This window comes from Phoca vitulina, unplaced genomic scaffold, assembly GCF_004348235.1.
Source record: "Phoca vitulina isolate PV1807 unplaced genomic scaffold, GSC_HSeal_1.0 scaffold26, whole genome shotgun sequence".
In the NCBI taxonomy this organism is placed as follows: domain Eukaryota; kingdom Metazoa; phylum Chordata; class Mammalia; order Carnivora; family Phocidae; genus Phoca; species Phoca vitulina.
In genome coordinates this window covers 1,386,074-1,410,036 of record NW_022589729.1, presented here as the reverse complement: position 1 = coordinate 1,410,036, position 23,963 = coordinate 1,386,074, and the positions used below count along the sequence as shown (strand labels likewise).

At 41.0% G+C, this 23,963-nt stretch overlaps 1 protein-coding gene across 1 annotated transcript in view; it reads left to right on the top strand.

The window, feature by feature from the left end:
* The window catches only part of RGS5 (regulator of G protein signaling 5), a 48,213-nt gene that overhangs the window by 17,433 nt on the left and 6,817 nt on the right, over positions 1–23,963 (top strand). Inside the window, exons 2-4 of the mRNA XM_032422368.1 lie at positions 7,825–7,935; positions 14,893–14,954; positions 22,957–23,123. Of these exons, the coding sequence (XP_032278259.1) occupies positions 7,825–7,935; positions 14,893–14,954; positions 22,957–23,123 (340 nt within the window). The remainder of the gene's footprint in view (positions 1–7,824; positions 7,936–14,892; positions 14,955–22,956; positions 23,124–23,963) is intronic.

The window sequence follows — 23,963 nt, the reverse complement described above, 5'->3', positions numbered from 1 at the left end:
TGGGGAATGAAGACCATGGTGATGACAGTGATGATGATGATGGTGATGAGGATGATTATGGTAACGGTGGTGGTAATGATGATGGTGATGGTGGTGGTGATTATGGTAATGGTGGTGATGATGGTGGTGATGGTGGTGGTGATAATGATGGTGACGGTGGTGGTGATGATGATAATGGTGGTGATGATGATGATTATGGTAATGGTGGTGATGATGTTGATGACCACCACCATATATTGCATGCCATTTATGTTCCAGGCAATGTGCTAATTTTTACATACTTTATCTCATGCACTCCTCACAGAAATTTTTTTGCCGAAGGCACTAACGTTATTCTTTTAACAGATGATGGAACCAAGGCCAAGAGATATTATATAACTTGTATAAGGTCACACAGATTATAAGTGGCTGTTGAAAACTAACCTAAGTCAATTTATTCATATACAACTATCCAGTTCTTTTTGGTAGATAAATGTAGCTGTTAATGGCTGGGTATAGATGCTGGTTGCTTCTTCCTCCACAACTTTGCTACTGGCTTATGAAAGAAGGACCACCGTACATATAGTGAAACCCAATTGGCCTGTACTTATTTAGGCAAATAAGTATCAAAAGCTGGTGCAAAATATTTATACAACTCGTCCTCTAATCTCAGTAAAGTCCTCATTCTTTGTGCTCTGACCACAACTTGTAGGAAAGATTCAGTCAGACAATAATATCCTGAGGTAGGATTCTGATACCCTTGTAGGTGGTATCAGGCAACAAGGAATCTCAGAATCAAGGCTTAAATGTAGGACTATTTTAGGGATCAAGCTACAGGTTCCATCTCTAAGGATGAAGAGATCATTACCTTTGTATAACCTTTCTATGAAACAAGTGGGGGTTTCCACAACAAGCCACCAGTCCACATGACTTGAATATCATTATGGTGACTGGAGAGAGCCCATTATCTAATGAACAAACCTACATGTAAAAACTCATTTCTAACATATTCTGCTAACTGGCAAAGCATCTGATGTTGATCCCAATCAATAAGGACAGCTGAGACACCTACAGCAATCACCTCTGGAGCATGATCTTTCTAAAAAGCTTGCTGACCACCAGTGCAATGTGAATTCCTTATTAGGGCATGTGGCTGAAGCTAATTCCTACATACACAAGGTCACACTGCAGTGATTACAACGAGCTGACATTTTTCATTTCATTGTTTTGGTTCCTTGTTTTGTGTTTGTCTTATTCAACTAAAATATAAACTCCATGAGAGGATCTTGGTTTTTTGTTCCACTGGGGATTTCAAAACCTATAATAGAGTATGGCCCATGACAAGCATTTAATAATTTATTGAATAAATAAGTGGGCAAAAGGAGAACTCTACTGAGGCCAGTCTTTTCTATCTCTACTAAGATCCTAGGAAATAAAGTCAGTTTATTTAAATGAGTGCCCTGGTCAACTCCGTAGTTTTTACTGTGGGTTGCCTTGAGGGACCTGAAGATAACAAGTTAATCTGGGGTAGTCAAAGTAGGAGCTTGAACATAAGTGATGAGTGAATTGTCTATAGTTCATATTGAAGTAGGTTAATTCAGGAAAAAGGTAGATGCCAAACTGATAACATTCTCTCTCTACCATCATGACCCAGCACAGCTTTCTCCCTACACTTGAGAATTGATCTTGATTTTAAGAGGCCATTTTCCAAGGATCCTGGGGAGTTGAGAATTTTAGTTCCTGAACTGACCTGATTGTCCACTGCTATTTCTTTATATTCTGCTAAGGGTTTTCAAGGTCACTCACTAACCCCTGCCTCTCATGAGCCCTCAATGAGTAACAAACTCCATTCATCTCTAGCTTTAAAAGAGCCGCCAGCAAGAAGGCTTTTCCAGTCTTCCACCAAATGAATCTTTCCAGATGGGTCCTGCCCAGTGAACACACACCCTCTGGGCTCCCTTTTCTCTGTCAGCCTCGGCTTGGCTTCTGTCTACAGGATTCACACCTTGACCACAGGAACTCAGAGGAGCTAATTTTTTCCTTTGTGTCTCAGATCAGGGGACTCTGGTGGATGCAGTACTCTCCAGCCGTGGAGACTGGTTGCTAACAAGTGTTTTAGAAACTGTTGTTTATCTTTTCTGGGTATTTATTACACTTTTAGGAGCCAAGAAAGGGCATGTCCTTTTTTGTCTTGCGCTATTTCTTCAGAAGGCAGCAGCCTGAAACACACAGGTCTACTCTCTAGGTTAATTCTCCGCTGACACGCACACTTTCCCATGACCAGCAGGGGGCATCTGCGACACAGATTAAAGCTGAATTGACTAAACTGGATTGTCCTTGAGACGCAACTGGTTGCGACATCTCTTTTGGAAATATAAAATCCCGGGTTCTATACTTCCCAAAGGTCCTCTATCTTGTCTCCTCTTGACTGTTCCCAAGATATGTCTGGAGTCTAGAATGAAACCTGCCTGTGATGACCAACAGTCTTCCAACGACAAGACTGGTCTACGCCTCTTGGCTACTTCTGTTAAAGTCCTGATAAATTATGGTCTCACGATAGCTTCTGATCAGACTGTTAGTGGCTGTCATTGCCCTCCCCGCCCCTTCCCATCAGAGTATTGCCCGGTCTGACGTGAGGAACTGAATGAGCATGCTCAGTTTGAGCCTCACTTGCCTCTCCACCTCTTTAATGGATAAAATTAAATTCAGTTTCTTTAGAGTCCCTGCAGTCATTCAGTGGATTTTTACCTCTCCCACCCAGTGAACCAAATTAAAAACAGCCCAGTTCTCAATGACTTCTTCTGTGCCACACCCCAGTATTTCACTTAACCCAAAATGTAGTTTTACACTTAGCTAGAAATTCAATTCACTCACTCGTTTTTTTGACTCGTCGATTTACATAGCAGATCTTTTTTGAGCACCTCGTAAGTGCCAGGCCCTGAGCTATGTGCTGAGACTGGAATTGTGAACAAAACAGATATTGTTGGAGACCTGCCACTCTAATGGGAGAGAGAGACAAGACCCAAATAAATACACAGAGAAAAATGTGCAGATTGGTAAGGACCATGAAAGAAAAATACAAAAGACTCTGTGAATATCATAGAGGCAGCTGTTGGAGCTGTGTCTCCCATTGCACCGCCTGCCTGTTATCACATGGGCACACACGTGAGCTCCTTGAGGTTAGGACCTATATCCTTCAATTGTTATATCCCATCCACTGTGGTCAATGACTAGAAAAATACCTAGCATATAGTTTGCATGTATGTGTCCTATATTCTGCTATTCCAAATGTCTCCGAGGCAAGGAACAATCTCTATAACCCTTGAAGCACCTAGCACAGGACTTTATATGTAGCCGACTATCCGATATTCTACTTGAATAGAATTGTATTTTTAAAAATTCAGCTATATTTCTGTTTTGATTGATTGCTTGTACTGTTTCTCTTACTTGTGCACGTTAAAGTAATAACTTGGATTCAGGTTCACCCATTAGAAGGAAGGACCCAGGTGGCCCCGGGGCCTTTTGAAATTTGATTTCCTGGCCAGTATACCCACAGAAGGCACAGATTTAAAACCGCAAGCCCCAGAATTGCTCAAACCCTTTCCAGTTTGAAATCACTAATGTGAGTCATCTACAGAAGGAATTATCTTCCTCTGAGCCTTTAATTAAAACTTCACCCAGGCATTTCAATTGATTTTATTTCAAAACAAGGTTTTCTTTGTAAACCAAAGGATGCCAAGATGGGGATGGGATGGGAGGAGATACAAATTGTTTCTTGTTCACCAGCCTTAATGTAATGTAGCCAGGAAAAATGCCTCGTGTACGGTCAGACAGAGCCCGAGACGGAGTTGAAATCATCAACGTGTCAGAAAGTTTTCTTCTCTGGATGGGGTTGTTTTTGACATTAAATTCATGTCAGATACATCCAAGTTGATTTTTAAGGGGGAAAATAAAATGATAGGTTTGAGCTTTCATTTTGTTTGATTTTTCCACTTGATTTATTTTGTTCCCGTGTGTGTGTGTGTGTGTGTGTGTGTGTGTGTGTGTGTGTGTGTGTAGGGAGGGGTGGGGAGGAGAAGGCAAGGGGGGATGTTTCCACCTTGTTCCAGGAACTCCTGAGGAGAAAAACAAATGTCGTAACATTGTTCATCCTTGCAAAAAGAATAAAAGGTTTCAAGTGGTTTCAACTCTAGCATCTGACAACTCTTCAGCCTGTAAACTTTTAGTGTTTTAGAAGAAGAGATGCGATCATATTATTCATTCTCTGTATTCCTGTAAACTCCTAATTAAACCAAATGGACTTCTGCCTTATAGACTCTCTTTAATGTCTGATATTTGAACATATACAAAGCCAGGAGTTGAAGCCATTAAAGGAAGTTTTAACAAAGCCCTGAATTTCCTTCCTCCTTTATATCCCCAGGGCAAGTATGAGAAAAAGAGTAATCTGATACACTGGTATGTTTGTCTACCCTGAGGAAATGGAATATAATTTTCTATAGGCAATGTTATAAATGGCCATTGATTTCTAGGTCATCCCACGAAAAACTTATTTAAGCAGTGATACTGATGAAACCTTAGTGGGTTCTGGTTCATTCTGGTTTTAAAAAGCTTTTGTGGGATGTCTTAACAATTTAACCACCACTGATACAGTGTTTTCATGGGAAAATACATCCTGAAAGAGTTAACAAAAGAAAAACTTGAAACATACCGAGTTTGTAAGAAAGGATGCCACCTGTTTACACAGACACCGTCTTTGAAGGCACTTTTCAGTCATTTTACCCCTTTTTTGTTGTTGTTTTCCTACCACAATTGCCCTAGGCTGAGTGCTGTATGGAGGCTCCTCTGTCATCCTTCCGTTCATCAGGAAGGGTAGGCAGAGTGAGCCCACGTCATCGAACACGGCTTTCTGCTCTCCCTGATCACACTTTACACTCAAGCAATACAGAGCCACTTCCGCATCCTTTCGAACAATAGGCACATTCCCCTCTTTTTGCCTGGAAGGTCTGTCCTTTTCTTGTCCACCGGCCGCTGCTGTACCTCCTGTGAGAAGCCCCCCTGACTTGCCCTGTGGGCCGGAGCTCTGCGCTCTCCAGACATCCTCCCCTTGAACAGCTGCTTGTGATCGCTTACAAGTTTGAGGCTCCAGTGGGTTATCAGTACCTTGAAGGCAAGGACCAAACGTTGTGTTTGTCTGTTTACCGACTGCTGCTGACACAGGAAGCACGATCAAGGAGTCACGGATAAATGAAATTTAAAAACACTCCACTCCTTCATTCTAATTACCCCTTCATGTCCACCCTATTCTTTCACCAGGCAATCATATACAAATATCTCTCTGCCTTTTACAAAAGCAAATAGCTCAAATGGAGCTAAAGATACAAGGAGAAAAAAAAAAAAAAGAAAAGAAACAGAAGTTGAAAGGAAAAAAAAACAAAACAAAACACCAAAAACTTAAAGAACCAACCAAACAAAAAACCAAGCATCTGAGACACATTCCATAGATAATCCTTATCTAAACATTGGTGAGTGAACTACTGAGTCAAGGTTGAGGCTGAAAACAGTTGCTGCATGCAGCACTAACCTTAAGGGCAGGGAGTGAGGGGCACCCAGGGCCAGGAGGAGAGCGTTATGGATGAAGGTCTTCGAGAGCTGGGTGGGATATTATGACCTGACTGCAGAGGTGGACCTGGTGTTTCTGGCCATCCTCCTGGACGCTAGCCAGCAGACGGTAGCCACAAATATTGCATGCATTCCCCCAACCCCCCTTTTCCCTACTCTCGTAATGTTTTCCTTCTATTCCAGATAAATATGAAATTGGTAATTCTTGTCTCCAGAGCTAGAATATGGCAGGTGGTGGGTGTAGTAATTCTTAGTAACCTGTGGGAATCTTTTTGGATGTTTTAATTTGGTACTTGAAGCTAGGGAACACGGGTTGAGCTCAGTTGGAAAAATGATTATGCACTTAGAACTAACTTTGAAGAAGCAGTATTATATGCCAAATGCTCTGCTAAGTGATTCATATGCATTAGCATATTTAATCATCACGAAAAAGAGGATGTACTATTTTATCAGTCCCGTTTTCTAGGCAAAAAATCCAAAACATTAGTTAATTTAAGCAACCTGCCGAGCTTGGAATCAAAATGACACTTATTCTTATTCTCATGTGTTATATAAGCTCCCCCGCGGAACTTGCCCAGTTTCAAGCAAAGTGCCGTGCTTGGGTGAGCTTGATCTGCTGGGGTGTGGGATCCAAGCTGGCTTCAACCAGAGAGAGGGTCCTAGGGAAAGAATGGGCACAGAAAGAAATGGAAAGGAAAAGACATTGTAGAAGTGACAATCTAGATCATAGTTTGAAAATTATATTTATGATACTAAAAGAAACTATGATACAACTCAATATTTATAGGTTTTTTGGGTAAGCTATACAGTCCATTTCCTTAACTTTTCCTCTCTGATATCCATGATTGTTAATCTCACACGTTTTATTTACTTAAATTGTCTCATCACTGTTTCCATGTGAATGGATGGGGAAAGTCTATTTATAACAGCAAAGCCCTATCTGGCCACAAGATGAATCCCATCATAACTCTTGAAGATTTGGGTTCACATTAGCATGGACTGGGAGATAAATGTTAGGAGATGTGTGAGGAACACATTCAAGGTATTTTGAGTTGACTCTGGGGAATGTTTGTGAGTGTTGACAGTGTCACAATGGGTTGTGCTGCCACCGGATGTAAAGGTATTTAGGACGCGATGCCGCCTTCACAGGGCCCTCATGCCCAGCTTGGAAAACAGACGTGGATCAACCACCATGGTGCAATATGATAAATCCTATCTGAAGAGCTTCGTAAAGTACTGAGGAAATAGTGAAAAAGCAGCTTTTTGGGTCTCTCCATATACAATGGCTTGCCTTATGGATTAATGCTTAAGATTTGCCTGGTGTTCTTTTGAGTTCAGACTCGCCATGAAGTAATGGATAACTTAGACGGTTAGTTTTGAAATGAGGTATGAAAACAGTTGCATCCTTTGGTAGAGGAAGGTGCAGAATTCTGATGACATCTACTCAGTAAAATGTTGAGGGTAGAAAGCAGTGATATAATGCTGCTATCGTCGATCCGTTGGCAATGAATACTCATCTCCTGATGGCTTACTGCATGGGAAATACCTCAGTAGCCTTTATGGAAGAATGGGTAAGCAGTTGGGAAAAAAAAATCAAATCCATCTATTCCATTATAGGGAATACATCTTCAGGCAGAATACTTTAATTTTATAGCTAGAGATAGCTGAAGAAAACATCTAGATTAACTGTCACTTTATAGATGAGGGAACTGAGGCCTAGTGGTAAAAAATGATTTTTTTTCGAATAGTCTACATCTAATTAAAGGCAGATCTGGGACCAAAGCTCACAGAAGACAGGTAGGCAATGCAGTGAGTAGCTCACCTGTGAACTCTGGAGTCAGACGGTGTGGGCTCCAGTCCCACCTCCACCACAGACTTGCTGGGTTGTCTTAAGTAAGTTATTTAAACACTCTGACTTTCAGGGTCTTCATCTGTAAAGTGGGAATAGTACTACTGTATCTGTCATATATAAAGTGAAAGAATACATGCAAAACAGTAATTAAGATGAAATGAGATAATGCATATTAACCAGGGACATAAGAAGAGCTTGATAAATGTTCATTATTAGAACTCATGTGTCCCCATTTCTACATTAGTATTCTTCCTGCCCCAACAGTAAAAATGGAGTTTTGTTCATTTTTGTTTCTTTGACACAGAAAGAAGTCTGTGTTTCAGATCTGTATGCGCATATGGTGTTCCCATCCCGCCTTACATCTTTTCTTTCAGGGCCAAGGAGATTAAGATCAAGTTGGGAATTCTCCTCCAGAAGCCAGACTCAGCAGTTGACTTTGTCATTCCATACAATGAGAAGCCGGAGAAACCAGCCAAGACCCAGAAGTGAGTCATGAGTATGGATTCCACTCTTTTTCCTCCAGAGGATGGCTATTTCTGAAGTGTATAGCACCATCCCTCATCTGGAGAGCTCTCCACTCTCAATTACTCATTGAAGATCATAAGATCCCTCAGAGACTTGGTTTGTAAATGAGCATTTTTTTACTCTCCTATGTCCGGAGCATAATATGGGATACCGTCAGGTTACTTAAAAAATAAAGAGAAGGCCCTGCCTTGGGACCTTGTCTGAGAGACAGACCATACCTCATAAAATGGCACCAGGCTCCTCCTCAATTATTATTTTTTTTTTTTAAAGATTTTATTTATTTATTTGAGAGAGAGAGAATGAGAGACAGAGAGCACGAGAGGGAAGAGGGTCAGAAGGAGAAGCAGACCCCCCGCCGAGCAGGGAGCCCGATGTGGGACTCGATCCCGGGACTCCAGGATCATGACCTGAGCCGAAGGCAGTCGCTTAACCAACTGAGCCACCCAGGCGCCCTCCTCCTCAATTATTTACCACACAGAAGTATGACAAAAAATACCTATTCACCTGCTGCCTAGGGATAAGGTAACCCGCTCCTGACCCGGTTACTTAAGATCAGTGGATGCTCACCTGCTAAGGAAGGAGCCAAGGCTGCTTCCTCAGCGGGAGGATAGAAATGGAAACATTTCCCTCAGGAAGATGGTAAGACCAAGGCAGACAATTTAAGCCTAATAGCTTCTTCTCCAAAATGTGATTCCTTCAGGGTCCAACAGAGGAACAGAAGACTGTTCCTTGACAGAGGAATGAATTCTTGCCCGGCCAACTCTATTTAATGTATATGAAGCATTTTTAACCCCAATCCATAAATTAGTATTCCTGACTGGACTTCCATAGTTCTCTCTCCCTTCTCCCCTACCCTCGCACATGTATTTCCATCAATTTAGGCATGGAGCAAAACTATAATTCTAAAGAGTCAAGCTGTTCCGGCAGGGAGTGCACCTCCCCGTTTGCACAGACTCTGCTGTGACTTGGTAACACACCCCCCAGCTCGCACACGGCTTCCCACTGTTCCCCCAGCTACGCGGCCAGTCCTTGCCGCCCCCCCCGCAGACACCCTCCATCTTCCCCTTCAAACATTTTCATGGGCATGAAAATCAAGAGAGTGGGAAGAAGAAAAGCCAAATGTACTGGAATTCCTTCACTCTGCTATCTGAAAGCTTTGAGGAGATGACAGAAGCGCAGTAAAAACACAGGAATCCCTTTTAACCTCCATTTCTTTTTAAATTTGACATCTGTGTAAACTGGCCAATCTTCTCTTGGTCCAAATGACCTTCAGCTTAATATAGCTGGATTGGTTGGGAGATAAAAAGACGGGTTCTTCTTTTTAAATCTTTTTCCATCAACCTAAGTGGATAGTTCCATTCTCCTCTTATTACTTCAAAGTGATCCCCAACTGGAAGTGAGGCATAATTGAGTTTGGTGCATTTAGAAAGAAGAAGCTAATTCAGCGGGGAGTGGCAGGCAACAGGCACTGCTGAGGAAGAAGAACCACATTTCATAGCAGCAACAGATCAAAAAAATCTATTTTGAAGTAAACAGTGTGGTGGTTATGGATCTGTAGGAATTCACTTTAAAAAATAGGGTATTACATTTCCTGCTTTGATTCTCTGCTTTAATGTTCCACACAGACACTTGAGTGATTTGGCTTAAAGGGATTCGGACAGAAGCAGTTTGGAAGGAAAGCTGAGGTTGATATTTATTGGATGATTTTCTTCTCTTGTCTTCTATCTCCTTTCTTCTTCCAGGAGTTAGTTTGAATTGTTTTGGAAAAAAAAAAAAATCCTTCATATCCGTAGAGAACGTGCGTCTCTACTGCATTTGTCAGTGACCACTACAAGCCTTTCCCACCCTCTTCCAAGCCCCTAAACCCGTTCCACCTCCTCGGGTTTAGCAAATGTCCATGCCTTTTAACTAACAGGAAAAGACTGTGTTCTGCATGAGCTCAATCAATCTCTCTTCTCCCCACTTAAAATTTCTCTGTATTTTTGTACCCATGTTCTTCTCTCAGAGAAGAAAATAAACCTTCTCCAGACTGAAGTTATTTTTAACCCTCTCATCCTTTAAAAAAAGCAATCCCTTTTTTAAAAATCATTTTCTGAGGCGCCTGGGTGGCTCAGTCGGTTAAGTAGCCGACTCTTATTTTCGGCTCAGGCCATGATCTCAGGGTCGTGAGATCAAGCCCCATGTCAGGCTCTGTGTCAGGCTCCGTGCTGGGCATGGAACCTGCCTAAGATTCTCTCCCTCCCTCTCCCTCCATCCCTCCAGTCCCCCTCTCAAAAAAAGCATTTTCTATTTTTTAAATGGTTTTATTTTTCTCATTAGAAAAACAGAAGTCAAAAAAAAAAAAAAAACCAGAAAAGAGTTGCCCATATCCCTACCACCCATAGCCAGGGTCTGTTACCATCTTAGTATTCTTAATTGCTCTTCTCCCTCCGGGCCCATGTTCCACTCTGAAAAAAACTCTCTCGGCCCCGCCCTCCTACTCCTCTCCCTTTCTCTTGTTTTCATCAGGGAGTTCTAGACACAGAACGTGTCAATCAAGAAGAGACTGTAAAACAACCAAAGCATCTATTTGGGGTCTTAGGGATGGCAATCTAGGAGACACAGAGTCGACCAAAATAAAAAATGGGCCCCCAATAGCCAGCGTGAAGTGCAGGCTTATAAAGGCAAAACCCACAAGGTTATGTAACTTGCTTTGGAAGAATTGTGATTGATGAAGGCAGACTTCTAACTATCTGCATGCTTGGCTGCTCAGCCGACAGGTATTACATTATCTCTATCTCAGTCCGGAGCAGAAGGATTGCTCCAGGAAGTGGTCCGGGTGTGACTGGCAAGAGTCAGTTTGGAGATGGGCCCTGCTTCCTCAACGTCTGCTCAATTCTATTCTGAGTGACTCTCAGTGATGCTTGCTTGGTTTTGAATCTTCTTTTACAAAAGCTGCTGCTTCCAGGATCTTCTCTTCACTCTTGCTTATCCAGTTTAGACCTACTACCCATATGACCCTCTCTAAAGCCTCACTTTGACCCGTTGCCAGAGTTTGTCTGCTCAACGGTTGGCCTCCTGAAAACTCTCTTCCTTCACTTCTAACCCTGCCTTCTCCTCTCTCTCTCAGGATTCCCACTTTTGCCTACCCTCTCCATGTGTGAGCATTCCCCAAGGCTGTGCTCTAGGTCCTCATAATGAGTAATAAACAAATCAGCACACCACATAAATTTAGTTTGCAAAAACTGTTACCATGGCTTGTCATAGAATCAATTGGGAAATGCTCAGGAGCTGATATAGATAGTTTAGTTTATATAGTTTAGTTCTTATAGTTTATTTTATATCCTAGATGTTCCTTTGCCCCCTGCCTATGCCACTAATTTTTAACCACATTTTGTTGGTGGTGTTTTAACTTTTTAACTCTAGAATGACCTCCACACATAAGCAGGACCCAGCCATACACAGGGGAGAACAGTTACCAAGCGTTCCCACACCCATACTCTCACCGGGTGAACAGCTTAGTGAGCCTGACTGCCGGGATTACCGTTGTATGTACAATGTTTGGCCCACACAAAGACAACGAAAAGTGGCAGGTTTTTTTATCTGCATCCCCATCCTTGGTGCCCAGGTCACTGTTGGCCATGGGGTAAGGGCTTAACAAATGTCCATGAATGGACTTGAGCAGAGTCATGACCATATTGCCCTGCGGGGAAGGAAGGGAGAGCAGAGCGGGCACGTAAGTGCCAATAAATAACTGGGATTTCATTTTCCTTGTCAAGAAGAAGAGCATGTGAGAACATTACCAGAAGTGTTTAAACACAGTGCCAGGGACTGTGTAGATTTAAAACAAAAAAAAAACCAAAAAACAAAAAAAACAAAAACAAGGAAAGGAAACCACTGGTGTTTTGAGAGGTTAAAATACTTTCTCATGGTTACAGCTTAGGAAGTGTCAGAGTTGCCAACAGTTGGAGTAAGGGTTTGTGGGGCTAACATATTCGAAATGGAAGTTTCGGGTCATTTATGGCTTTCATCAACCAGACTAACTATGGACACACGGAATCATCATGAGTGTTTGCATTTGACGCATGCTTATTGCAGTACAGATTAATGTTGCAGGGGGTGCTCCATTGGACAGGTGGAACGAGGGAAATTCTCCATGACCAACAAACTCTACCATTAGGCAGTGAGCGCATTGTTGCCATGTAAGAGATTCGACAAGTACATAGGTAAGAGTTTAGTAAAGAGAGAGAACACTTCCAGTCGAGATGGTCACTTCCTGGACCAGTTGGCATTTACACCGGGCATTATAAAACACACAGTTAATCATCTCTATAAATGTTTATTTTGCCTTTCATGTGAACTGGCTTCCTCCCCCTCCCCCCACACCCACACACAGAGTCTCCGTGCCCATTCTCTGTGGTCAGCGATGACCTTGCAAACCAGAGCACTTATTGGCCATTTAGATCTGCATCTATCTTGTTTCCAAAGAAGTCAGACTTAATGAAGGCTGGCAAATTCTGAGAATCAGGACAGGATGAACCTCTGCTACCTCCTAGGCTGGTAATCAGAACACTGGGCTTTATGCTGTGGGGCATGCGTCCTGCTCAACTGTGTCCTTGAATCAATTTGGACTAATTTAACCCCCAGGCGGGCTCTGCACATGTCCTTTTCAGGAATTTAATCTTGGCTGTGATGTACTGCTGCTATTGATCATTAGTCTGGTTCTAACAAGACCATTTGGGAAAAATCGGGTCTGGTAGAATGCTTAAGTTGGGTGCACCTGCTTATGTCATTTCTTCTTCCTGTGCTCCTCTATGCTAACCAGAAGAAAAGAGGGGGAAAGAAGGTGATTTCATTTTATGAGAATATTTATAAAATCAGAAAGAGATTCGGTGAGTGAGCCAGGCCTTCCCCTTGCTCTGTTTCTTCTGTCCAATTATTTAATGTCTTGCTGTTTCTGTCAACAATCGATAGAGCCTTGGTGCGTGTCTATTATATGCAGAACATTGAACCTGCTGTAGTGAAGAAATTACGATGTGTAAGCCCTGAGTGCTAAAAATGTAGATATGAAATAGTATATACATGGGAAGAGTTCTCAGTATGAGGTAATAAAGAAGAGCCAAAAGGAGTTACAACCTCTAGAAAACAAGTCCTTTTCTGGTTAGAAATAAAATGAGGCAGAAAAATATAGGGACATACTTGCAATCCCTTCCTCATGTCATTTCTCTTTCCTGTGCTCCTTTATACTAACCAGAAGAAAATGGGGGGAGAAAAGGTTGTTCACTTATTAAAAATAAATTTCCAAGGAATTGGTGTGGAGCACTTGATCAATGACACCTGTGTTTCTAGCCAGGAAAACAGAAACTATGTGAGATTTTTTTCACCATGTTTAGTCTTCAAACAGTAAAAACACAAAGCTTTATGGAAAGCCAAATAATTAAGACTCCAAATCTGTACATATTCTGCAATGAAGAACATGGAAGTGAAGGCAGTATTCACAGCACTTAAGCCAAAAAATATCTACTGCCATCTTGGACTCCTTACATAAAATAAAAGACAGCACAGTGAAAAGTGGAATTAGCAATTGTCTTATCAACCTCAGCTACTAATCTGAATGCTTAAAACCCCAAGATATTATTTAAAACACAACACACACACACACACACACACACAGAGAGAGAGAGAGAGAAGCAGGAACGTTCCTGGACTGTCTGAAGAGAAGATAAAAAAAAAAAGTGAAGAGCTAAGGAAGTTCCAATTTAGGAAAAACACCTTCATTGGCCTTAATATTCTAATACATGCCTTGTTAGTCTCCTTTGATTTGACAAGGAAGAACTCACATCACAATGCAAGAGTTAGAGCAGGGGAGCCCCAGGAGAGCACAGTCAGCCATTTTTCCCAGACAACAGCAGCCTGCCTTGACACAATCCTGCTGTGAGAGAAGAATTGGTGGTTATAACAAGATAACAGCAGGGTTTATGCATATATAAATGTTAAAATAAAGACAGCCTAAGGGGAATTATGTGTTGGCTATTACCTTCTCCTTTTGAGTCAGCATCTAGAGCATTTATGTACAACATTCTCATTCATGATGTATAACCACTTTTCTTCTCAGAAAGAGAAAACCTTTTAAAAATCAGTATCCTATCCTAACTGGGCAGGAAAAATGCACCCAGATTTTTAAAAATGTAGATGTACCATGATCACATTTCCAGCATGAGGCAGCATCCCACATTCCATCTTCCACCAGCCTTAATGATGGCAATAGGATGTGGAATCAAATGCCCTTTGCTGATTAAATTTGGCAGCTAAAGGGGAGCACTGGTGAGGCAGAGAACATGAGTTCAATCCCTATAATGGGGCAACTGGATTTCACTTAGTTACATTTGGGAAAAAAGATCACAATTGGAGATACTGTCATGAGATATACAAGAATGTCAAGACACAGCTTCATGACAAATAGACTTCACTTCTAAAAAGAGACCCAAACAGATTGTTCAAGAGGAGATGAAAATACACAATATTGAGGCGCCTGGGTGGCTCAGTTTGGTTAGGTGTCTGCCTTCGGCTCAGTGCACGATCCCAGGGTCCTGGGATCGAGCCCCTCATTAGGCTCCCTGCTCAGCAGGGAGCCTGCTTCTCCCTCTCCCTCTGCCTTTCCCCTCTACTCATGCTCTCGCTCTCTTGCTCTCTCTCTCAAATAAATAAATAAAATCTTAAAAAAAAAGAAAATACACAGTATTGATGTGTGAAAACAAACCCAGCCCACCAAACCTGATTGTCAGAAAGAAAGTAAGTCAAACTCCCTTGTCCTGAGGATGGGTCATTGGGTATATCATTTCTAAGAAAAGCAGGTCCAAGACATTGTCAGTGAATGTGGTTAATTCCCTTCTCATGGCTGTTGCCTTTTTTTTTTTTTTTCTGAATTCTTGATTTAGACCCTCACTGGATGAGGCTCTGCAGTGGCGTGACTCCCTGGACAAGCTCCTGCAGAACAACTGTAAGTTGGAATTGTCTTTTATAAAAGGTCAGGGGAGGGACAGAGGCAAAAAATCACCTTTGTATTGCCTGTGTCTTTCTTCTCCAATTTTGACATTTCTTCAGTTTTTCAAAGTGATCTCAACAAGGGAAGAATGCCAAGGGAGGGTGGTTATCCAGCTCACAAGAAGAGGAAGGTCTACTACACTGGAAGAGAATGTGAAAATAAAATGTCCTGAGGACTCAGGATTGCACGTTGTTTTCCCATCTGTCCTACTTACTCATGTGGCTTGACCTGGGTGCTTCTTAATGTTTTCATTAGTAAAAGAGAGATACTACCTTTTCCAGCTTAACCTCCTAATGGCTTAACAAGGATTGGCTAGAGCCATGTGCAGATCACTGGATTAGGAAGCACAGTTGGGTAGTATGTCCCAGTCCAAGCTGCTATTAATTGTTTTTGTGGCCCGACATGGGTTGTTCTCTCCCCCAGCCTTGGTTTCCTCTTCTGGTGCTTGACCTTTATATCTTTATTCAAGACATGACAAAAGTGCCAGAAAGAACCCATTTCCAAGCTAATACCAATACACCTGAGCACTACTTACCTTTCCCCTAATGCAAATCCTTACCAATTCCCAAGGCCTATGGTTTCAAGTGCAAGTTTCCAGTGTTTAAGATGCTCCACGATAACTAGATGGCTGGTCTGCAGTCACACTGAAGCATTCTCCCCTCCCTTGGGAATTTCTGCATGCAATCCCTTTGGTTGGAATACTTTGTATTCATATCTCTATCCATTGAAATTCTTCCTCTCCTATAAAAGCAAATCTAAATACTAAATGCCTAGTCTTCCTTGCCCATCCAGAATGATCTCCCTCTGAGCTTCCAGAGCCTTTGTCTGCACAACTTTTCTCCTGCTTAATACTTGCTACCATGTACTTTTTCATAGGTGTCTTCCTCCTATGATAGATTATAAACTCAGTGACAGCCAGGACTCAATCTTTTGATCTGAATAATATCCCAATAAGAAGTACACAATATAGGGAGAATAAATTTGTTGAATAGTTCATTTTAAGAATATGATTCAATTTAAGATACTCAACCCATATTTCCATCTTTACCCCAAGAATGGCATATGAAACTTTGTTAGATACTTCGCAAAAATAAGGATTTAAAAAATATTTCTCACAGGAGAATCATGATCAATAGGCCCAGAGTAGATAACAAAGAACATATGTTGAATTGTATATGAAAGTTTTATTTGTCTTGTTTTTGGTAGGGAAGCTTCTGTTTAGAATCATTATTTTATATTTGGAGGGCAGAACAGCCAAACCTCGACTTCATAACTTTCTTAATCTTATCCACTTTTGATTCTCTTTTTATTGTTTGTGCTAAACAGAATACCCTGCCCTGACACATATAAGGTATTCAGTAAATGTTGACTTAATGTGTGAATGAATGAATTCATTCATTCATTTGCTGGACCCAGAAATCCCATGAGGTCAACCAAGAGAAAAAAATATGTTTATCAATTGACTTATTTCTTGTCTTACACAATGGTTTTGGAGCCAGTTGCAACCTGACAGATGGTATATTGATACATTATGAATCCTAAGTCTCCTGGGTGTAGGTATATCTTGCTATGGTCAAGAAATCCTGAGAATTAGCAGAACTATTTTCATGTTTGCAAAACCACTAAGGAGAAGGTTATATATTTGTGTGCCCATATACAATCTTTTTCAGTCACACTAATCCTTTGGGCCACATGTTTATATGTTTCAGGCTTGTAGGAGACAGGGAGCTATTGGTATAAGAAAGATAGGGGTAGAAGTTAAGTCAGAGGCAGTTAGCGTTAACACCTTAGCATTTGTTGAGGGACTGAAGTCTTTCAGGTTGTAAATAAATGATTACCATGGTGTAACCTTAAGGCCTGAGATTCTCAGAGTAATGTTTTCTACTTCTCAGTGTGGAAAATATATATTCACATGTGTGTGTTTGTGTAAATATCTATATATAATATTCACATTTCACTTAATTATATATATTTAAAAATTACATATGCATAGATATGTGTGTTATATGGTATGTATCTGTGTATATGTGTGTGTGTCCATAAAATCTTTTCTTTAAAGATTTATTTATTTATTTTAGAGATTGAGAGAGAGAGTCTCCATATAATCTTAAGTTCTACATAATTATCCTCCTAAGTAATTAACATTTTTAAGACTTGGGCAATTGATTTCCCCAAGTGATAAATGGAAAAACATTTGATAATCATTCAGGTCAAAATCCTTCCTTTGAAAGGGTATCTCTACATTCAAACTAGCTCAAGTGAAAAAGAGGGGTTCTGGTATGAATAGAGAGATCTCACAGAAACAAAGGAGAGCCACGCCCTAAGAGAGGGGACGCCATTAGTAAATAAGATAGCCTCTCTCTCTCCAAGTCTAGTCCTCTGCTCTTACTATCTGTCTGTCTCTCTCTTCCTCTTTATTTTCCCACTTCCCCCTCTGCCTCTGCTTCTCTCTATGACTCCCTTTCTTGTTCTGTGTCTCTCTCTTACCACGTTGTCATTGCTCTCTGCTTCTCTCTGTCTAGCTATCCCTAGAGAAGGACTAATGGAATGATTGTCATGCCCAAATAATTCTACCCCGGCACCATCAACCTTCAGAAACAATGTTTGACCTATTCTCCCAAACACCACCTATTGTGCCTCATGAATAAATTTAAGCCAAACTTCAGCAACTCAGTTCTCACAAGATGTTTTTATTTGACTCTGCTAAAACTAATGGTCTATAATCAGAAATCTCTAACATTAGCTGTGATTGATGCAAAATAGGTAACGAAGAAAGATACATTTGAGAAATCTATGCGTTTGAAACACCACAATCTCTTCTTCATGTTTGATTGGATAAACAAAGTCATTTAACCTTGAGGAGTGGCACCTTAGTTAATTTATAAAGAACATTTGGCATTCTGTTCCACTAATGTAGGATATTGACTCACAATTGATAGGTTTCCCAAGTATTCCTTAAATCCACATTTTTCTTGAGTGGAAATGAAATCAATTGGTACCTAACCTCTTAAAAATAAGACAATTAAGGTGCTACTCAATCTTTTCTTTTCCAGCTAACAAGATTTCTCTTACCTTTCCTCATTTAAAAAATCATTTTTAATCCTCGAGTGTATTTGACTCTGTTTTGAAAGTACGTCAATTTCTTCCATGTTTTGTGTTCAATTCTGTAGGGGAGGCCATCTATTTTCATTAGGTCCATGGGACAAATAACCAGTTTGTTGTTCATTAAATATGAAAACTGATTGCACATGGGAGCTTAAATAAGACAGTGACATTAAATTTCTCCACATGACTGTCTTTAAGAGCAGAGGAGGAATGAAACACAATCTAATAGCAGCAAAGATTTTATGTGAATTCTTTTTTTCCCAGGAGCTCCAAAAGGTCAGAATATTTCCTGAGATACCCTTGAGATTTGGATTCTTCCATGGAGGATGGAAGAGCCTGGATCTAGCCTTCTCTCTCTCTCTTTTTTTCCTATCTTTGCATTCGCCTTCTGCTTCTCACTCTTTGGTTTCCAATATTCTCCCTTCTCTTTTCTGGCTCATCTATGTCCTTGTCTTACTGGCAGCCACAAATTTCTTTAAAGCAATAATGATAATAATATAAGCAAGAGCTTCTGTGTATTATTCACCATGTACCAGGCACTGTCCAAAGCACTTTGCATGTATTGGTTTATTTAATGAGTATAATAATTTTAGGACGTGGGTATAATAACAATTTCCATTTTTCAGAAAAGCAAACAGAGGTTAGGTAACTTGCTTAGGAAACAAAACATTAGAGTGGTAGCAGAAAATTTATTTTTCTTCTAAGTTTGTGTTCTTCGGTTCTGTGACTTGGAAGCAAATGCTTCCCTTAATGGGCCTTATTTAGTTCAGCACAAATCTATTAAATGTTAAGCACAGGGGTGCCTGGGTGGCTCAGTTGGTTAAGCGTCCGACTCTTGATTTCAGTTCAGGTCATGATCTCAGGGTCATGAGCCCCGTGTTGGGCTCCATGCTGAGCGTGGAGCCTGTTTGAGATTCTGTCTCTCTCTCTCCCTCTCCCCCTCCCATTGCCCCCCTCCACCCACTCACACTCACTCTCTCTCTCTCTCTTAAAAAAATAACAAAACGTTAGGACAGATTTAGACTAGGAGGTGGGATATAAAAGAGAGGCAAAAGTAAATGAAACTGAAACCTTGAACTCAAAGAATTCACAGCCTCTTGGAGAAGACCAGCATGTAAGCGAGAGTTGTAACAAAAGAACAAAGTGAGCTCTTCCCTCATGATAATAAAAATCTTCAAGAGCAAATGGAGGGTAGTATACCTCCCATATGAGGCAACATTTGAGTTGGGTTTTAGATGGTGATAAAGATTAATTTTAAATTAGGCATGAAGAATAATAATGAAAGCCAGTACTTACTGAGTGAGCTGTCATGTTCAATATCGTACAAGAGCTTTACATGAATTACTGAATCCTTACAACAATCTTATCAGGTGGGTTCCATGATTATATCCATTCAACGAATGAGGCAACAGAGGCTCAGAAAGGGTGGGAAACTTGCCCGAGTTACTGTAGTTATGTGTTGTGCCAGGATCCACCCCAGGCAGCCTTGACTCCAGAGCCCATGCTCTGAACCAGTAAGCTATGTCCGTTCATTAAATTTCACTATCTTTCCTCTAGGAGAAGAGATTTATTCTAATCTCGTTTCCAATATTTTTATTATACCAAACTGACTTGGCTTTGTCTAACGCTCCTTTTATTTTCATAGGAAAATAGAGCTGGCTTCATTTCGTTCTTTGGTAGGGCTGCTACGCTATTTTGCTTGGATGTCAAAAGTGACACCATTCATTAGAGACGGCTCTGAGACTATAATGTGGGCCACAACCCAGACTACTGCCACCAGACCAGAGGTCAGGTAGGCTTCCTCTGCTGCCTCGGTGGTATACACCTGGAGAGGTGTGTTGACAAGTATCCTGAGGCTCTGCGCAGGCTCAGCAGGGAAGAAGGGAAGAATGTGGGGATTTACAGGAATGTGTGCTGGGGGCTCAGCTGGGGAGTGGAGTGGGATGGCAGTGGTGTGGGCCAGAGAAGATGTGTGTGTTCTTTGCAGAATAAAGACATTCCTCCCAGAGTCGATTTGGCTGTGACCCAAGAGGACTTCCTCAGGGGTTATGGGAATTGAACAGGGAGTATTGGGGAATGGACCAATAGAAACTCAGAGGCTAAGAAGGAGAAGGTATCTTGTGAGTCCTACTAAGGGGCCATCCAGAGAATTCTCAAAAGCCAGTTGAGAGAGAGAATAGCTTTAAGCATCTCCTAGACCAATAGAGTATAAAGCCATTTTACGAGTCTCCATTCAAAGTGCGTGCATTGATAAAAAACCTTGAAATAATATTGTGGAATTCAGTGAGAGTGATAAAGCCAGTACCCAGAAAATGGACTTACTTCACTGGAAAGTTATTTTCCAAGCTCCCCCCCCACCCCCCGCCCCAGACGCCTGGTAAATGTTAACATTGTTCCGGAGTCCTGGCATGTGTCCTCAGGTCATAAATAACAATGCTTGGGAGGACTGGGATTTTATCTGTACCTTTAGATGTGGAATGGGTGATTCAGAGTGACTGATGGGTTGTGGGGACATGGGCCAGATGAGAGTAAATTGGCCACAGACTTATTCCGTGAAGTTATAGTTTCCTCCATGGTCTTGCATGGGCGCTCATAAGACTTCATTCCTGCTGTCATTTTCAGGCAGCAAAAAGTGGCTGGGCATCTTTCCATTGCCACAGAGACTATCTGACACCTTTTGTTTAAGAAACAATGAAAACTTTAACCATGACAGAGATCTAGGCCTTCTTTTAGCATATATGTTGACTCCCGTGTCACTAAATTGTAACAAATGGTGCTAGAAATATAGTAAAATCCTTAGTAAAAAAAAAAAAAAAATATATATATATATATATATATATATGGGCAGGGAGAGAGGGAAAACACACCTGATTTTATCCAGGCACACGTTATCAAACAGTTTTATAGTAATTCTGCTAGCTAGGTTTCTAGAGCAAATTGTTTATCATGCCTACCATTGCGCCCAGATGTATTTTTAGATGTTGATCAATAAAAAAAAAATTTTTTTTAGGTGAAGTACAAATAGAGGGGATTAAAATGCAAAGTGTTTTGTTTGGAGCCAGAAATTGCTGGTGACTCTAACCCAAGTTAATTATCACCTACCCATTCTGTTTCTTTAGAATTGAATGTGGTTGCAGGGGACTATGAGGGGCAAGCAGACAATAAAAATGTATTGAAGGTAAATTGGAAAAAAAAAAGACAACCCTAGATGCTGTATGTGCACTGTATGAAATCCGTGCGTCCGGTGAGGATGAATGAATGGAAGCTGAGAGTCTTTTAAAAGAAGTACAGAGAAATAGTCGAGGGAAAGGCCAGTTGACTGAAATGAGGTCGAAGGAAATGAATTCAGTTCATGCATGTGTTCCCCAAGGAGAATGAATGGCAAACAAGTGCTTCCTGATGGGGAGCAAGTTAGAGCGACCCTGGACCCTGATGTACTTACTGGTGACAGTCGTCCTGCTTCTGCCCCGGGAGGCAAAGTGACACGGAGAGCTGGCCAGTGGTTGTGGCAGTCTGCAAAACTGGAATTCTTCTCCCCTCCCTTCAGAAATCTACTTTCCTTAGATAGTAAGTGGACATGGCTTCTCTCAACAGATAGGCATTTGTTGGACTTTGGGTTTAAAAAACATATATACCTAGTTTTAAAAACGAAGAGAATATTGAACATACAGAGTGATTTTTCCTTTATTCCTGTCCAGTGCCTTCCTAGATCTTTACCTTTCCTTCTACTCATCTCTCACTGTGGAGGTTAAGAAAGACAAAGAAACACAGGGATCAGGCCCAAGAACCCCTAATATACATATTTCTATATAGACTTGTGTATAATATATATTACATGTATGTAAACATATTTTAAAGTAAGCTGAAGTCTACATGAGCCACAGCACACTGAAAACGCAATCACAATAGTTGTAATTGTGTTAAATTTAGTATGTTTTAAAAACTAACCTATGATTGATGGGCAGAGTAAACTCCTCGGCCGCCTGGTAGCTTCCTTGGGTCCTCTCCCACCCACCCTCACATCTCAAACTGAATGTCCCTTTCTCACAGGGCCTTCCCTAAGCTTAAAATGAGCTTAAGACCCTTCTGTTACACTGTGACTATCTTTCATATGGTTTTTCCTTTGTTGTGTCAATGTTTTTTGTGTTTCTTCGTCTTCTTTCTACCTTCCCTGGAATCTACAAGCTCCATTAGGGCAGGAACCATGATGACTTTACTTACCATACTATCATAGTGCCTGGAACATAATATCTGCTCAAAAATCATCTGTAGAAAAAAAAAAGAAAAGGGTTGTAAGTCATTTGCACGTGATAATCAACATCAGTATTACACTGCCAAACCAAGTTTCTAGTGTATTTTTCTCTTTTTGGTAATTGGTAAGTATCCAGATGGTATTCACATTCATAGTATTCTTTGATGCTATATGCAGGTAACACTTCCATCCCCAAATACAGACTGCCTGGATTCGAATCCCGGCCCTGCCACTTTTACCAGCTGGTTAACTAAGGGCACAGTACTTGACTTCTCTTATCTCATTTGTAAAATAGGACATTAATAGCACCTACCTCACAGGTCTATAATGAGAGTAAATGAGCGAACACTTGTAAGGTTCTTATGTAAGTGACAGAAATACATAATAAACGAGCTGAGGCTATACAACAAGATACAGTTTTGCAAACAAGCAAGCAAATGCATAATAAATGTATGATATATTTTAGATAAATTCATAATACATGTATGTATGCATGCAGTATGTATGTTTCTAGATTTCTAGGATCTAGAATTCTAGATTTCTAGGATCTAGAATTCTAGATTTCTGTTTATCCATCCAACCAAACTTTCCCCTCACTAGATGGACTTGCCAGCTTCAAAAGTTTCCTGAAATCTGAATTCAGTGAGGAAAACCTTGAGTTCTGGCTTGCCTGTGAGGACTACAAGAAGATCAAGTCCCCTGCCAAGATGGCTGAGAAGGCAAAGAAAATTTATGAAGAATTCATCCAAAGAGAGGCTCCTAAAGAGGTAGATCTTGATGGGTAGGTGGGTGAGTGTGGCCCCCGTTCTCTGAGCTGGGCAGCAGAGAGGACAGGAACTGGGCTCCTGGCGCATTGTAAGCAGTCAGGTGAATGGACGCAGACATCCCGATCCCAGGCCTTCCTCCACGTGTGACTTCGGACGGGTCCCTAATTAAAATTCTCCCATCCTCGGTCCCCTTTGCTGAAAACATCTCACATACATATATGTGTGTGTACTTAGGGCATTTTAAAACTGCAGCTGTTATTACTTTAAAAGTTCTCCAAGTCTTGCATTTTGACCGAAAAATTTACCAGTTCATGTTGTTGTGTAGCAGATGGACCCATATTATACACTTGCCCAAGCAAGTAGCAATCTCAATTTTCTCTGTCTGAACATTCACCTCAGCTTCTTCACAGCAGGAACTGGTAGAGAAACACAGTGGCAAAAACTGGAACTAAGATTTTGAAAAGAGAAATGGCCATGCATAGTTCAATACGCAGATAATTTGTACACTGCAAATTGTCATTTGACCATATCTAAAAGTAATGCAATAATATTTTCCTGGCTCAGTAAACAGATGAATATTTATCAGAATGATTCATTAGAGGAGGTCGATGCACATAAAAGTAATAGATAAATAGCAGTTATTAGTTGCTGGATACAATGTGTTAGAGTTTTAAAGACATCTCTTCTTTTTTATTTTAAGACTTATTTATTTATCTGAGAAGGTGGGACAGGCAGAGGGAGAGGGAGAGAGGACCTCAAGCGGACTCCCCCTGAATGTGGAGCCCGACATGGGGCTCAATCTCATGACCCTGACATCATGACCTGAGCCAAAACCAAGAG